The sequence below is a fragment of the Anoplophora glabripennis genome, unplaced genomic scaffold (assembly GCF_000390285.2).
Source record: "Anoplophora glabripennis isolate ALB-LARVAE unplaced genomic scaffold, Agla_2.0 scaffold382, whole genome shotgun sequence".
Taxonomy (NCBI): domain Eukaryota; kingdom Metazoa; phylum Arthropoda; class Insecta; order Coleoptera; family Cerambycidae; genus Anoplophora; species Anoplophora glabripennis.
The window spans coordinates 226,595-241,544 of NW_019416573.1; the positions used below are offsets into that span (position 1 = coordinate 226,595).

General features: G+C 32.3%; 2 protein-coding genes across 2 annotated transcripts in view; both read right to left on the minus strand.

The window, feature by feature from the left end:
- Positions 1-1,007: 1,007 nt before the first annotated feature.
- LOC111691727 (odorant receptor 83a-like) lies at positions 1,008-4,071 on the minus strand. Its single transcript, XM_023454985.1, has 5 exons — positions 3,668-4,071; positions 3,109-3,208; positions 1,329-1,433; positions 1,117-1,275; positions 1,008-1,064 (listed from the first exon to the last, which is right to left on the minus strand). Exons 1-5 carry the CDS (start codon positions 4,069-4,071, stop codon positions 1,008-1,010), a joined length of 825 nt encoding a protein of 274 aa, XP_023310753.1.
- A 4,344-nt stretch (positions 4,072-8,415) lies between these two features.
- Positions 8,416-14,950, minus strand: part of LOC108911777 (cytochrome P450 4g15-like) — a 28,541-nt gene continuing 22,006 nt past the window's right edge. Inside the window, exons 6-12 of the mRNA XM_018716798.1 lie at positions 13,282-13,351; positions 13,098-13,224; positions 11,373-11,544; positions 11,209-11,321; positions 10,863-11,103; positions 10,042-10,227; positions 8,416-8,710 (exon numbers count right to left, since the gene is read on the minus strand). Coding sequence (XP_018572314.1) covers positions 8,547-8,710; positions 10,042-10,227; positions 10,863-11,103; positions 11,209-11,321; positions 11,373-11,544; positions 13,098-13,224; positions 13,282-13,351 — 1,073 coding nt within the window. The 3' untranslated portion in view covers positions 8,416-8,546. The remainder of the gene's footprint in view (positions 8,711-10,041; positions 10,228-10,862; positions 11,104-11,208; positions 11,322-11,372; positions 11,545-13,097; positions 13,225-13,281; positions 13,352-14,950) is intronic.

Consider the following 14,950-nt stretch of genomic DNA (forward strand, 5'->3'; position numbering starts at 1 on the left):
CCAAACGATGACTTTGACTGTAACTTGGAGGTCGTTTAGGCCGAGGTCATAACAATATCGCCATCCGATAGCTAAGAAAATTTTTGCCGTTAAATTTTTTTCGTAAGAGCATTATGAAACTTAAGTTCTTTGCTTACATTTGACGTTACAGTTACCTTTCGCTCATGGTCAAAGACATGGTCTAGGTCATTTTTTTAATGTTACGCTCACTCAATTTCCGCAGTTAAGAATAAGAATTCAAGATCAAGGTCAAGGTCACCGTTGGATTGCTCACTCAAAACCCTGCAACATTTGCCCTAATCATTTTTTTGTTTGAGCAGTATTTTCTGAGATAGAGGGGGGTTCCGAACTTTTTGAACACAGGGTATATTATGAACCGTATTATGGAAGAAAAATATGAACATATTTTGTATAACTTGACTTCATAAATCCCAACACTTGAAATTAGTTGATATTAATTACACATTTTTTGCTTTTTTAAGTAAACGTAGTCTCCGATTTTTCCAACACAAATGAGTAAGAATGAGACAGACTACAGAACACGACTCTACACGACTCGTTTAATTTGGACCGATACCGGATCGTGACGTAAAAGTCAGCCGTCTTTGTTTAAGACTGCGTTTTAGTGCATAGAGAATTATTTTGAATTTATATATTTTTTTATAGAAAAACTATTAATTAAAAATTTAAAATTTATGTGGCAATTGACTTTTTACGATGAAAGGAATTAATAAGAAAAGAAAAAAATGTGAAATTTCCCCAAATTTATAATTTTAAAAGAAATTTTTATATAAAGCTAAGCTCTTTTTTGGAATATATACTTTGGATTTGTTTGAAAATAAATAAGAACGCATTTATATGCTGCTATATTGAAATAAAATATTTATAAACAACTAGAGACTACATATAATATGCAGTAAGTGCGAAGTATTTCTTGCAAAATTGACACAGCAAACATCTACGATATAGAGAGTAAAAGATTGTAATACAACATTTTCCCATCACGTCTATTTTACTGTAATGTTAGACAGGAGTGTATAAAATGAAAACGAAACTCTCAAGACCTAGAAAAAAAATGTTAAATTGAAAAATCTCATTGTAGGTTGAAAAAGTTACCTGAATGAAGGTGTTATAGTTCAGCGGAAACAATTTAAGTGCAGTAATTTTTTGTACTTCTTGAGATTTCTTTATAACAAATAAAATATCTCTTTTAAAATTTACAAAGTCTGCTTGGTACCAGTAACTTGAAAAAATATATTGTGATAAATTGTCCATCTAAAATGAAGGAAAATGAAAACTATGAGTAAGTCATTTAAGGAATTATGTACCTCAAAATTTACTTCAGTAGCCACTGAGCAATAACAGAATAGTTGCACTATATTTCCTGATAAGAAAATTGTGATATTTACCAATTGACTAAATTCCAAATTTTTCTGAAATTTAAAGAAATACATAAATTAATAATAATGCATATTGAACTTTTGAAATATTTACTTATTGTAATATTGGCCGAGATTATGTAAGTTCTGCCAGAAGGAATACTGACGAGTAGAAATCAAGTTTAATTCAAGAAAAGTCAAATAATAGTGATCGAATGCTAAGTCAAGTATTTATTTTATCTCAAGTAGTTAATCGAGACTACTCGATTGTTATTTAATTATACATCGGATATTAAGAAATAAAAGTTAGATTTACAAAGAAAGATTTGCATGTTTTGTAAAAACGTTATAGAAGTAAAATACAAACTATTGTAAATAATATAATAAATTTTAGTATATCGATATAACTACCTATACAGGGTGGTCCAGTTTCCGATGCAGAAACTTCAGGGACCGATAGAGATTAAAAAAATAATATGAGTTTGATATATAAACTATATTCGAAAAATCCTTCGTTAAGGAAATACAGGGTGTTCAAGATTGGTTTAAAAAAATCAAATTTATTAATTATTGACAAACGGCTAAAGATATTTCAATTAAATTTTGTAAACGTTAACTACCATTGAAAGAGCATGTTTTGTAATGTAAAACATTATTTTTAGTTTTGCCAGTGGGGTCCGTACTAGCACGGTAATGGATATTTCTAAAGAAAAAATTGGTCCGCCACTGCTTTTACATAAAATAAATATCAGTTTGGATTCTTTTTAAAGGAATAATATCTGTTTTAAACAAACGGACCGTTGAATGAGCAGGGATACCTATAATTGCTTTAGAATGACACACATGAAATTTTAGAGTAGATGCCATTGAACATGTTGTCACCGCATTGCAGCGCAATAAAAAAATGAGCTCAAAGAAGGAATTCACCACATTACATATGCAATAAATAATACACAAGGGATTATATTTAAAATTTACTAGTCGTTTTGCCGATGTAAAGACATTATTTAATATTGTTTTGAATTCTAAGGTTAATTTATTTCCTCTCTTTACGAAACTAAATTTTTTATCAGAACAGTCTCCCATTCAACTGAGATTTTTGGTAAAACGACACACTATACCGATTTTCAACAAGTATACCTTTTTTATGTAGAATGGTCCACGAAATCTAAAAATGAATCTCAAATGATTATATTAGATCATTGGTGTAGAAGTTGGAGTAAAAAAACCAATTTACTACCCATTTCTACGCCACTGACCTACAAAAATTTGTAAATTTTACAGTAAATTATGCACTTATGTAAATGTTAACACCACACCAAATTTGAATCAATTCGGTATATTCATATCAAAGATTTCATAAAAAAAATCATTTTAAAAACCGACCAATACGGCCCTATACAATGAAAACAGTGAGACTTAGACCCTTGCTTTATAAGGCAATTCTGAATTATTTACGGAGTTCTATTTGTGGTTAAAGTTTGATTCACTCGAACTGAAACACCCTGTATAGGTAGTAGATTATTTTAAAAATACACTCTATGTGTTAACTGCAGTTTAATTTCAAATTTCTATTGAAAAGAAGTTTATTGATTCTAAAAAATGAACTTTAGGAAGGAAAACATGCTTCAATGGCAAATAGTTAATAAAATCAGTATTGCTAGTTTTATTTTTTTAATTACTTCATATGTTCACTATTGTGTACATACTTAAGAGCTTATGAACTTACCGTTGTTAGTACAAAACTAGACAAGCAGATGGAAACAATGCTGAAACCAAGTTGAAAGAAGCCAATAACACTGTACACTGTTTCAACGTCTTCTATAGTTCTAAAATAAATTCTGATTAATCGATCCATGGTCCTTCTTTACAAATGTGACTATTTATCTATAAGATTCTTAACCATAATAATATTAATTGTGCTAATTTTACCTTTACATGAAACTAATAATGGTTTCATTAAAGTAATCATGTAACTAGATAAATATGTGGAAACATTAAATCGGGAACTACATAATATTAAAATGGTAGTTGGCAATAAATAACATATTTAAATAATAACCAATTGTATTTTCTCCATCTCCATGAAATAATTAAGGGTAAGTCGTCTAATGGTCTAGTCGTCCTTAAGAAACTAGTAATAAGAGGTGTTAGTCATAATCAAAATTTCTTAAGAACACTAATTTTTAGTTTATTTATCTATTTACACTTGAATCACATAAGACCATATCCAAAAACATTACAGTTTCTCATATTCCAGTAAACATCTATTTAATAAAAATTGGTACCTTAATAATAACTGATGATGCTTAATACATCGAATAAGGAATTTTTTCTCCTCTGTCGTATTTCTTTCCGAGGTGTCAGATTCGGCACATAGTGTACTCAGCTTAGAGTTTAATTCTTTAACCTCATCTGTACCCAATTTCAAAAATGCGTTTTTCAACAGTCGATACTGGGCAGTGATGTTACAGCACACAGCCATGAACAAAGTATCCACTCCAATTACGACTCCCAGAACAACGTAAAAATTGGTAAAGCTCTGCACTAAGTACATTATTTCGAATTTGGGACCGTCGCTGTATTCAAACGGATAAACCGTTTTGTAAGGTGTCTGCCTCGTTTCTTTGAACAATGGAGTAAGGATAAATACAATGGAGAAAAAAGAACCGTTAAAGTATATGGACATCATACCAATCAATAGAATCTGGTAATATCTTTTTAAGGAACTCTCAACTTCTTTGCCTAACAGATTGGATGGCCAAAACTTGTAAAGAATGACATCCGAAATCCGTTTGGCAGTGTTTAGGTAATAATAAAATACAGATCCTTTTACTATAACCTAAAATAAATGAAATTATAAACGGGTTGTTGAGAGTAAAACATGATTTTTAATAGGTTAGGGAATAAGTAATGACTGTTTTCTTTAAATCACATGAAAATTAAATGCACTGTTAAATTGACTCGTGTCATTGGAAAGAGGACTTATTGCTCTATAAAATTGTGTTTTTGGTTGCTTCGTTAGATTTAACTTTTGTGAAGTTTCGTTCATTTTAAACGGAAAGCCAAGTTGATCATTTTCGGCACTTGGTTGTTTTCGTTTTTGATCGAGACAGGGAAAACGCTAAAACTGCTCGGGAAAGCGGCGTATATGGTGATGCTGTGATAAATGAACGAACGGCCCGCCGATGAGTTTCGCGTTTCAGAGAAAGTGTTTTCAATCTTAAAGACATGAATTGTTCCGGACGCCCTGTTGAATTTGATGAAGCGCAATTGAATCGACTTCTTCACAAAAATCCAAGACAATCAACAAGAGAATTGGCACAAAAGATGGGATGTGATTTCAAAACAGTAAAAAACCACCTACATTCGTTGGGAAAAGTTTAAAGACCTAGTGTTCCAAACGTTTTGAAAAAAAAAACGATAAGAATCAACGCTCCGCAATTGCCGTTGGTTTGCTCTGTCATCGTCGATCAACACGTGATTATAAGGAACGTTTTCTTCATCGTATTGTCACTGGTGTTGAAAAATGGTGTCTGTAAGTGAATTTAAAACGGCGGAAAGAATGGATAAGCCCCAAAAAACGCGAATGAGACCAGAGCTTCATCCTCGAAAGACAATGTTATGCGTCCGTTTCACCCAGATAGAAATTTATCGCTCCAGAGGAATTCGACATGTGTAACTGTGCTACACACCACTCTCACAGATAAGACTAGCTATAAGATTTAGCATGTTAGAATGTAGTTTTAAGATCTGCTTATGTTTGCTTTGTTTGTATACCTTCGTCAAGAGCCTCACTCTTGTGGTATAAATTGGTTTAGGATGCCATACTTCTTTAGAGTTATGTACAACCCAACAAGGCATTCCTAAGACAACTTAGATTATAAGTAACCTTTCAGATGTCATTACTTGTTATATGCTATATTCAACAAATCGTGGGGGTTACCTGTGTAAGCCTGTAGTACAGCGCTGTAGTAAAGGTACCATTCGGTTGGTTATTTACCCGATATTTCATTGTATACTCTATAATACTTTTATCTGGTTTTGTTGGGTATTTTGCGTTATGCAATATAACATAACCCAAATTTGACGCTACCGACAGTCAACCATAGAACAACAAATAGTAGATTTAATATCATTCTCGCATTTAACCTACTCAGCCATCGGCCACAAAACACGGTTGACTCGGCGGTCAGTCATCAGCCAGTGAACAGTAACATTTACCCGCTAGGCACCAGATGCGTTCCACTGGTGCAGGAAGTGAACCGATCACTTGTCATACCCTGACAATTTTAATAATTTATAGTAATATACACCTAGTTCAGAAGTATTTGGTATCATTTTTAGTGGACCTGCCTTTTTCCCGGTTTTTTCTTTTTGTATAGTAACAATGAAGGCACTGTGGCGAATAAAATCCACCATCTTATAGGGTTGCAAAAACGGGTGGTGCCTTAAAAATTTTTGATTTTATGCTTTTTACCCAGCCCGTCTTCACTGAAGCTAGCTGCCAACCCCTATTGTGGATATTATCCGTCCCCTTCGTCCACTATAGTCACCCAAAATTTTGGAACTACCCCCAGTTTTGTGGCGGTTTCCCCAAACACCGTCACAAACGACCTGATCGACGATACGACATGCGTGCATCATGACAATGCCCGACCACATATCACCAATACGACCAAAAGGGCCATTCGGGAGTTGAATTGGGAAGTTCCGCCCAACTCGCCTTACTTTCGCGATTTCGCGCCTTCCGATTTTCACCTCTTTCACTCCTTATCAAACTTTTTTTACGCCAATGAGTTAAATGGATGAGTTTTTCTAGTCAAAACCGATTTCTGCAGAAAAGGCATCGAGAAACTTATTGAACGTTGGGAGGAGGTCATAAATATCAGTGATTAGCCTGTTAATAATTGTGAAGATAAAAACTGAAGATCTTAAAAAAAATGGACGTTATACTTATTCCCCAACCCAATATATTTGTGAATACCTGCAAAGTTGTAGAGAAAAAACTAATGGCAGTAAAGCTTTCATTAAAGTTTTCGAAGTTATTAGCAATGAAATTGTATAAACCATATTCAACAAACGTGCAAACTGCCATAATTGACCAGAAAGCGAAACCTTGAAGTATATCATTTATTTGACCTGGCCACATACACACTGAATTTAGAAGCAACTTTGGAAACCATACACATATCTTTATACTATCGCTTGTATTCAAGACCTTTTTAGAAATCCCTAAAAATATTATTTGAAACTCAGCTGTAACTTTACGTTTATCTTACCTTTAAACATTTTGCTTGAAAGGTCGAAATTAGGCAATGGTATGATAGAATCTTGTGTGTATCTATGAACCTACAAGTTTATTAATTTATTAATAGAAGTTATATCTCTAATCTAATGAATAATTGAGGAATTCATATTCCTTAATAATATGTTTAAGAAAATTATACTAATTCATGCTCGTACATACCATTTACGAGATTAATTTTGAATAGACTACTTACCTATTGTTTATAATGCGGATAAGTTAAATATATTGTATATTCAAATTGATACTGGTTGGTATTGTTATAATTTGCATATTTGATTTGAAATAAATTACCGCCCTTTTTGAAATACAATTGTTGTGGCCCTCAATTTTGTAAAAAAATCTGTAACAATTATAATAACGAAGAAAAGGTATTTTCGTATAGTTCCACAAAAAAAAATTATTACAGGAAAATTTAATGCAACAATTCTACGATTTATATTTGTTTATTGTTGGGTATATTAGATTTTATTAAATATTTTATCAGAACATTGTGTTTTTATTTCATGTATTGGATTAGTTAACTTTCATCCTATGTTTCTCCCACAATATGCAGACGTTCTTGGCATCTTGTTCTCACCTTGGTTGGGAATAATTATTACTTTTTTGTGGAATGTCCAATTATTGAATAGCAATTCTTCGTAGGCTGATAGTTGCATCATCTTCCACAGGACCCACAATATTTTCTACTTTTTCTAAACCTTGTCGATGAGCTCATTCAGATGTTATACCTAGCACTGGGAAGCTTTCCGGTGTCGCACGGTTTGTAGAAAACTCTGATAAATACATTTTTATCAGGACATCTGAGATGTGGAAACCGTTTATTCAACAGCAGCATTGGCCTTTCCGTTACAAAAACCGTAAACAAACACCATATTTGCATATTCTAAATTTGAATAAGTACTTGGCATTGTAATACTTTGATCGTGTAATCAAATATGACACTGACAAATAGCATGCATTTGAACATAAACCTTATAAACTAGTTTACTAGGTCTATGTAGGATAGGCTTATGAACTTGGAACATGACATACTCTGATCTCCAATCTTTAAAATATGTAATTACGCTATAACTTGAAAACAAATGAAAATCTCATAAACGTTTGAGTTGTTTCTTATTATTTTGAAATATATACCAGGAGTATGGTGCAATTCTTTCCACTCACCCTGTATATATACTATCAAATAGTGAAGTCAATGTTCTTCATCTGGTAGGACTTTTTAGGATATTTTTATTAGCTTACCTAATACCATTATAATAAAGATATTTGTATATGTAGATTTTTGACATTGATTTGAGTTCATTTGAAATTTTATACTAAAGTTAACATATTTGACAGCAGTAGAATTAAATATAGCGCTTTAAATTTCGTTAGTAATATGCGACACAAATTATAGTTAGTCTATTTTCTACGTAAACGATAGTCAACACTATTATGTAATTTTTTCATATAGCCTTTTTTCGTGGGCTTTTTTCTCTAGATCCAAACCAAAGATTATATTTTTTATCCCAAATTAAAATGTCATCAATTTAAATTTTATAAGGAGCTAACTAATTTTTTTTTTAATTCTAGACTTCTCCATGTTTTCTTACTTTCAAAATTGAATGTAAAGCTGAATCATTTTTGATTAGAAATTAGTACCATTTGACAAAAGTATACGTCTTATATAAAATATATTATTAGAATTGAAATAATTTAGTACCTTTAAAATAAACGCAAAAAGTTAATTTCTTTATTCGTTTTTAATACAAAAGCAGAAATAACAATTGTCCATATTTATGATGACTTATTTTAATTGATCATTAATAATTAACAAATAGCTACTCATTAATAGTACAAACAATAAATAAAATATTTTATGTGCGTCTTTCCTCTATTTTAATTTTAAAACCCTCCTCCCTCTTTAGAATAATATCTGCCTGCAACTTAAAATCTTCTTCTTTCAACAAGGAAATGGTTCTGTATTTACGCAAAACACTTGCGAGGATTACCTTCAATTTTAACATTGCGTATTTCCGCCCTGAAACAGAAACATGGTAGAGTTTACATCATGCTCAAATAAGCTAATTAAAACTATAATTTGTTTAATTTTAATTTGCAACCTCTCTATAGCTAAAAAAATAATGACCAATAAATTAAAGAACGTTATCAAGATAAAACTGTTTTGGATAATTTTGGAAATAATGAATTACTTGAGGTTTAATTGAAATCGTAGTCGAAACACTAAATATATAATTGGAGTTTTGAAAAAATCAAATAACACCGTTAGTGATTGAAATGTTTCCTATTAGTGTTAGTAACATGAATAAAGTAGTTGAACAATTTTCCGACTGTTTAACACTGTCGGTTTAGACTTCTTAAAAAATATCGAGAAATATACCGTCCTCCTTTGGGTTCGTTTATTTTTGAGTTTTTATGAACCTCCAATTCCCCGAAACCAAATCTTACTGGAAAATTTAAAGCCATCAAATAACCGTGGGAGAATGAACACACATGTGTTCCCATAGAATTGTATTGTGATCAAGTTCTGTAGTTATTGATTTGTATTTTAACAACTGCATCGAGCTGCATGTCTTTATACAGCTATAATTGAATTATTATGAAGTAATGAATTTTACTACAAGACCCAGTGTACAAGGAGACCAAAAACAACTCAACCAAAAAAGTTGGGAAGTAGGTGTCATTCCCGATTCGAGACTCTAACTCGCCCAAGAAACTAGAGATACCTCATTCTAAGTATTTCAATAACATCTTAACTTTCAAATGTCCACAAGTCGAATGCAGTTGGATATCGCACTCAACGCACTCGTTGTATATCCCTTTTAGGAAATATGGATATATCAAAATGCTGAATTTGGATGTGACATTTTGTGCAAATTAAAATATATTTGGATGGACTTTGTAGAAGGAGTATCGCAGAAGAAAACTGAAAATTTAAAATTTCTTGCCCTTTATGAACCAGCTTTATGAAGAAAGAAACTGGTAAGGATTGGAGGGTCATAGGCCGATGACCTCAACATCGCACAGAAATAAACAAGAAACGGACTGGAAAATGTTTTGTGTTCCATTCTTACCAAAATGGTCTAATGGGAAGATCCAATCCACTGGGAAGGTAGGTGGATTCTTGTAATATATCTACTATTTATTCTTGCATATTACCGCTTAATTATAAATCAAAATTGTTACTCTTAGTTTGTAGTGCAAATGATTAGTTACGTTCGTGTTATTTTTTAGATGATTTATTTTTTAATGCAGAAAATATTAATTGCATATTTCTATTTTTCCTAACCATATTTAGGAAGTTAGATACTATTAATTTAGAACCAAATATGCTTTTTTAAATACACTTACCAACACAACTTCGTGGACCTGCGCTGAAAGGAATGAATGCATAATAAGGTCGATTTTGGCATCTCTCGGGCAAGAAATTGTCAGGGTCGAATTTTCCAGCATCCGGGTAATATCTAGTGTTTCTGTGTATGGCCATAGTGCCAATAACAATCGTAGTTCCAGCAGGAACAGTATAATTTCCAGTAACTAAAACACATAATTCGAGTTGAATATGTCAAAAATGAAAATAAAGCCTAGGACACAATGTTAAAAGAAAGAAATTTACTAAAATATCTAGGTATTATATTATTGCAAATAGACGCATACATCTACCCAACGAACACAACATCCATTTATAGCAGTTTCAGAATTTTATTGAAAATAATTTGTGGATCTTGTGCTTTGATAACCTTAATAAATTCTTGAAATATTTAGAGTCAGACTTATTTGCTATTTCGCTATTGTGAACGTATTTGTTATATGCATTTTTGTATTTATTTATTTGTTATATGATTACGCATGCAGAAGAAGATCTTGGCTCATCAACATCAGACAGATTAAATGCCGTTCACTTAACTCCACTACTTTATGGATTTGTCGTAAAATGGAAACATTGTTACAATACCATCTCGCATTCCTTCTTCATCAAATAGCTGACCCATTTCGAAGGGAACATTCTTCATTTCTTTAATTACACCAACCTAGTTACAATTGGTCAAAATCAGTACTGAACATGATGTGTTAACATGAGTTAACACGACATGATTGTGTTGTGTCTTAAGCTTTATAATTATAAAAAGAAAAACAAAGTAAATATATACACGAAAAAGAAAAACACCCACCCAATGTAACATCTTCTTTTAAAACTCTCCCTATAATTGGTACTGGTGGATATACCCTCAAGGTTTCCAAAATCACCCGCTCCAAATATTTCATTTGGACTGTATCATTGAAAGTGATAGGCCTTGAAAGATTGTCCTGGAATATTTCCTTCAGTTCCTCGAAGACTTTCTCTTGAATGTCTTGGTGAACTCCGAGAATCGAGAGCACAAAGCTAGAAGCAGCTGCAGTTGTATCGTGCCCCTAAGATCATACATATCAAAAAATTGACAATTGTGTAAGTATCATATTATTAGTCTTATGAGGTAATTATTTTGTTTTACATTTTTAGGTTTATATAAATGTTACCTCAAACATGATTGTGTCAACTTCCTCTTTAATTTCGTCATCTGTCAAGGTATTGCCTTTGGAGTGACTAACTTCAATCATATAATCCAAAAACGCCAACCTTTTCTTTTCGCCTAAAATTAAACTCTGTTAAATCCGTATTAATACTTACGTACCGAGAGTACCGATGTCATTTTCTTCGTTTTCGTCCAAGTCATCTTTAATGTAAGTGAAGGAGGTTTCATCTATCTGACCTTCTTTCTCATTGTATCTTGAAGTGCTTAGTGCTTTCTTATATAAGCTTTGCTCCCCCTTCGATTCTCTTGAATAGTAGTTCTCCTTTTTGCGCTTTATTACCTTAAATACAGATAGCTTTATTAGTTTTGTCTTAATTGGTCCTAAATTATTTCATATTTAGTTTGTACGTTTGCACTTTTGAGACTGGCGAATTTTTAGTATGTTGTTATTGTTGTTATTGATGACTAGAGTGGAAATCGAAGCTTACTGCATTCAGCTACAAAATATACAAATCTAAACATGATTATAAAAACAACGTAATCCTAATATAATTGTGTATGGGACAAATTTATACAGTGACTAAATCTAGATTTGAAGGAATTGATCGGATTGATCACATGGTTCAGTACTGAGTTCCACAGGTCAAATACACGATTCGGCAAGAAATACTGTCTTGTACAGGTGTGAAAATGTTGTTTCTTTAATTTTAAATGACGACTTCATATTATCACATTCCTATTGCGGACGAATGTTTCATCTGGTCAGTAGGTTTTATCGTAGAGATCAGGAGACCATATGGTTACAGCAAATTCAAGATGCGGACCTGCTTCATAATTCACAGTAACCGTGTCTTGAAAAGATCAACGAGTCATATAAATTATCTGGTTACATCTTGTTACGATATTGGATACATGGACACTCCACGAGAATGACTCTGTGATGGTAATGCTAAGGTCGTTATACTGTGATACAGTATTTAGGTTATGGACTTCAACTTTGCTTTAGAGTTTGTTTTCGAACGTATGCATCACACAGCATTTAGAGGTAGTAACAATTCCAAGCACCAACCAATAATGAGATTAAGGTCATTTTATAATGTCAAAGAAATTGACGTCATCAGCGTAGGAAAAGGACCCAGATGCTCAGTCCTTTGTAAGGTCTGATACATAAACACCGAACCCTGCGACACATCACTTAAAACGTCTATTTCTCAGTGACAGTTACAAATACACACTGTAAATTGCCTGTTACGAGGAAAAGATTCTACCATGACAGCAATTTTCCAAGCGTCCAATGTACTCCAGTTTACAGAACGTTTTACGTATTGATACTTTATCATAGACACGAGAAAAATCCAAATAAATTACATCCAGAGGTCCACCAGAATCCTTGTACGATGTTCATACGTGAAGAGTTTGACAAGACCACTACAGATAATTCGTTCCTTTAACTTACAAAAAACAATTGTTAGACTAGTGGGTCTACAGTTGCAGTTACAAAGTTTATCAATCGTTTTTTAAATCATGCGTTCTTCCAGTCACCAGGTAGTACTCTACAATCCATAGATTTGGACATAATTTGACTTAAAGGTGCGGACAGACTATTCGCCGAATTGGACGTAAATTAAAAATTGAATTAAATTGTTATCGATGACTGAGTCAGCTCGATAGTTTAGATCTGTGGGAGAATTAATTGCACTTTGTGCCAAAGTAGCAGCAAAGGTTTCTGCAGTTTCTTCATTCTCGGTACAAACGCGCATGTGCTAATTTTTTATTATAGGTGTAGGTACTTTACTTGATAAAGGGAACCCAGTGATAAGTATAAAGTTAGGACAATTTATTACAATATATGTATAACTGAGGAGCATTATATTTACCAATAAAATATGTTACCTGTCTCGTTAAACTATGGATGACATTTAGCAAATAATTCTGCTCACTCCACATCGATGTGAATTTGAATATAAAGTCAGGTCGCAACCAAAATTTGTAGTGTCTCAAGTGAAGGATGTTACACATTCTGAAAATATTTATAAAAGACAATAAAAATAAACTAAACCATAGTATAACCACTTACTTCATGACTGCCATAGCGTACTCGAAGCCAGTATTATCTTCATCGGACTTTTTAACACCCATTGCGGTTTCTGTAATACATAAAATATTAGAAGCTTCCATAATGGCTAAAATTACGATATAGACCGAATATAGGAGTAAGTATATTTATTATCTTTGGACCTTTAACGGTAGTCCTCGTTGCTCTTACTGTAAAAAATTCCCACAGTTCACCGTACGACCGACAAATCTTACACCCACGCCTCAGTCGTCCCGGAAAATACATAACGTTCAATGGATTATACATTATACAGCTGACAGGAGGGGATGAACTGAAGTTTTTTTTCTTTTAAGCAATAGAATGTAACCGAAAGGACAAACCCTAACGTAAACTTGTATAAAACATATTAAAATCATTGCTTACTTCTAGAATAACCTAATTAAATAGGATTAATTGTTGTCAATATACTGGGCGAATCTCATAAGACTTCTCAACCAGATAACTTGACAATTGAAATCTTTTCATTTTATAAAAGAATTGCATGCATGCATGAACTTTGGCACATTAGGCCCCTTAAATATGTTTCTATAATGCAGCAGGTTTTAAGATATCGCTCAATAAAGTAAATGAAAGTCTTAATAATTTTAAACACTCAAAAATTAGCTGAATCACTTCAAATTTTGAAAACTGAAACTGAATTGTTTAGGGAAGACTTGTTCTTAAAAGCATTTAAGATTTTTAAAATTTTCCAAAATATAATCGTATTTCTTTGTAAAAATAAAAAACTTTAGACAAATAATCCCTTGTGCCAAAAAAAGCAGATAATAATTCTTCATGAGTGAAACACATTTCATAGCTAATTATTCGATAATTTTCTGTTGAATTGTGACTATGTTTTTAAATACTTTGTATTTTAGATTAAATTGTTACTAAAAATTGTCTAAAGATTTATTAAGAATGTTTACATTTTAATTTAGTACATTATATTACTACATACATTATTAGTACATTTAGTATTTTAGTAGTTTAGACTTGTATACACTTCAGTGAAAACATTACTCTTTAGAAAAAAACATAGAGAGCATAATTGTGGGAGTCTACTATAAATTTAACCAAAATGAAATGTCTAAACTTAGGAGAGACGTCAAACAGCAAATATAAATTATATTACGTACTCCTACGTACAATACAAATATTTGGAGAACATATGCCTATAAAGCAACCTGTATATGAGATGTTTATCAAATCTCAAATCAAATTTTTAAACTAAAGTATAGCTTTCTCAACAAATAATATAATAATAATGTTAAAAAGCAATCCTCGAGTGATGATGAATGTACAATTGTGTTGCATAATGCACAATACCTTCAATAAAGTCAAACAGGCAGAGAGCAACCTGCTGTTTCGCAGATGCTACGAAGGTAAGTCTAGTGTCGCTCTAGGCGAAACAAAGTCTTCAAATAATGCAGCATATTGTGTAATAACCTAGCTATTTTGATGTTAATCTGATTGTAAGAGTATGCTTGTGTAGTGTATTGGAGATCTGGCACAAGGCTCTATTTTTAAGTAATTTAAAGTTTTTTTCAGAGGTGGTAAATTCAACTAAACAAAGTTAGAAAGATTTGAAATAGAATCCGTTCTATAGCTGAGAAATTGAAGAACAGAGTAGCATGAGATACGTAGAAGATAC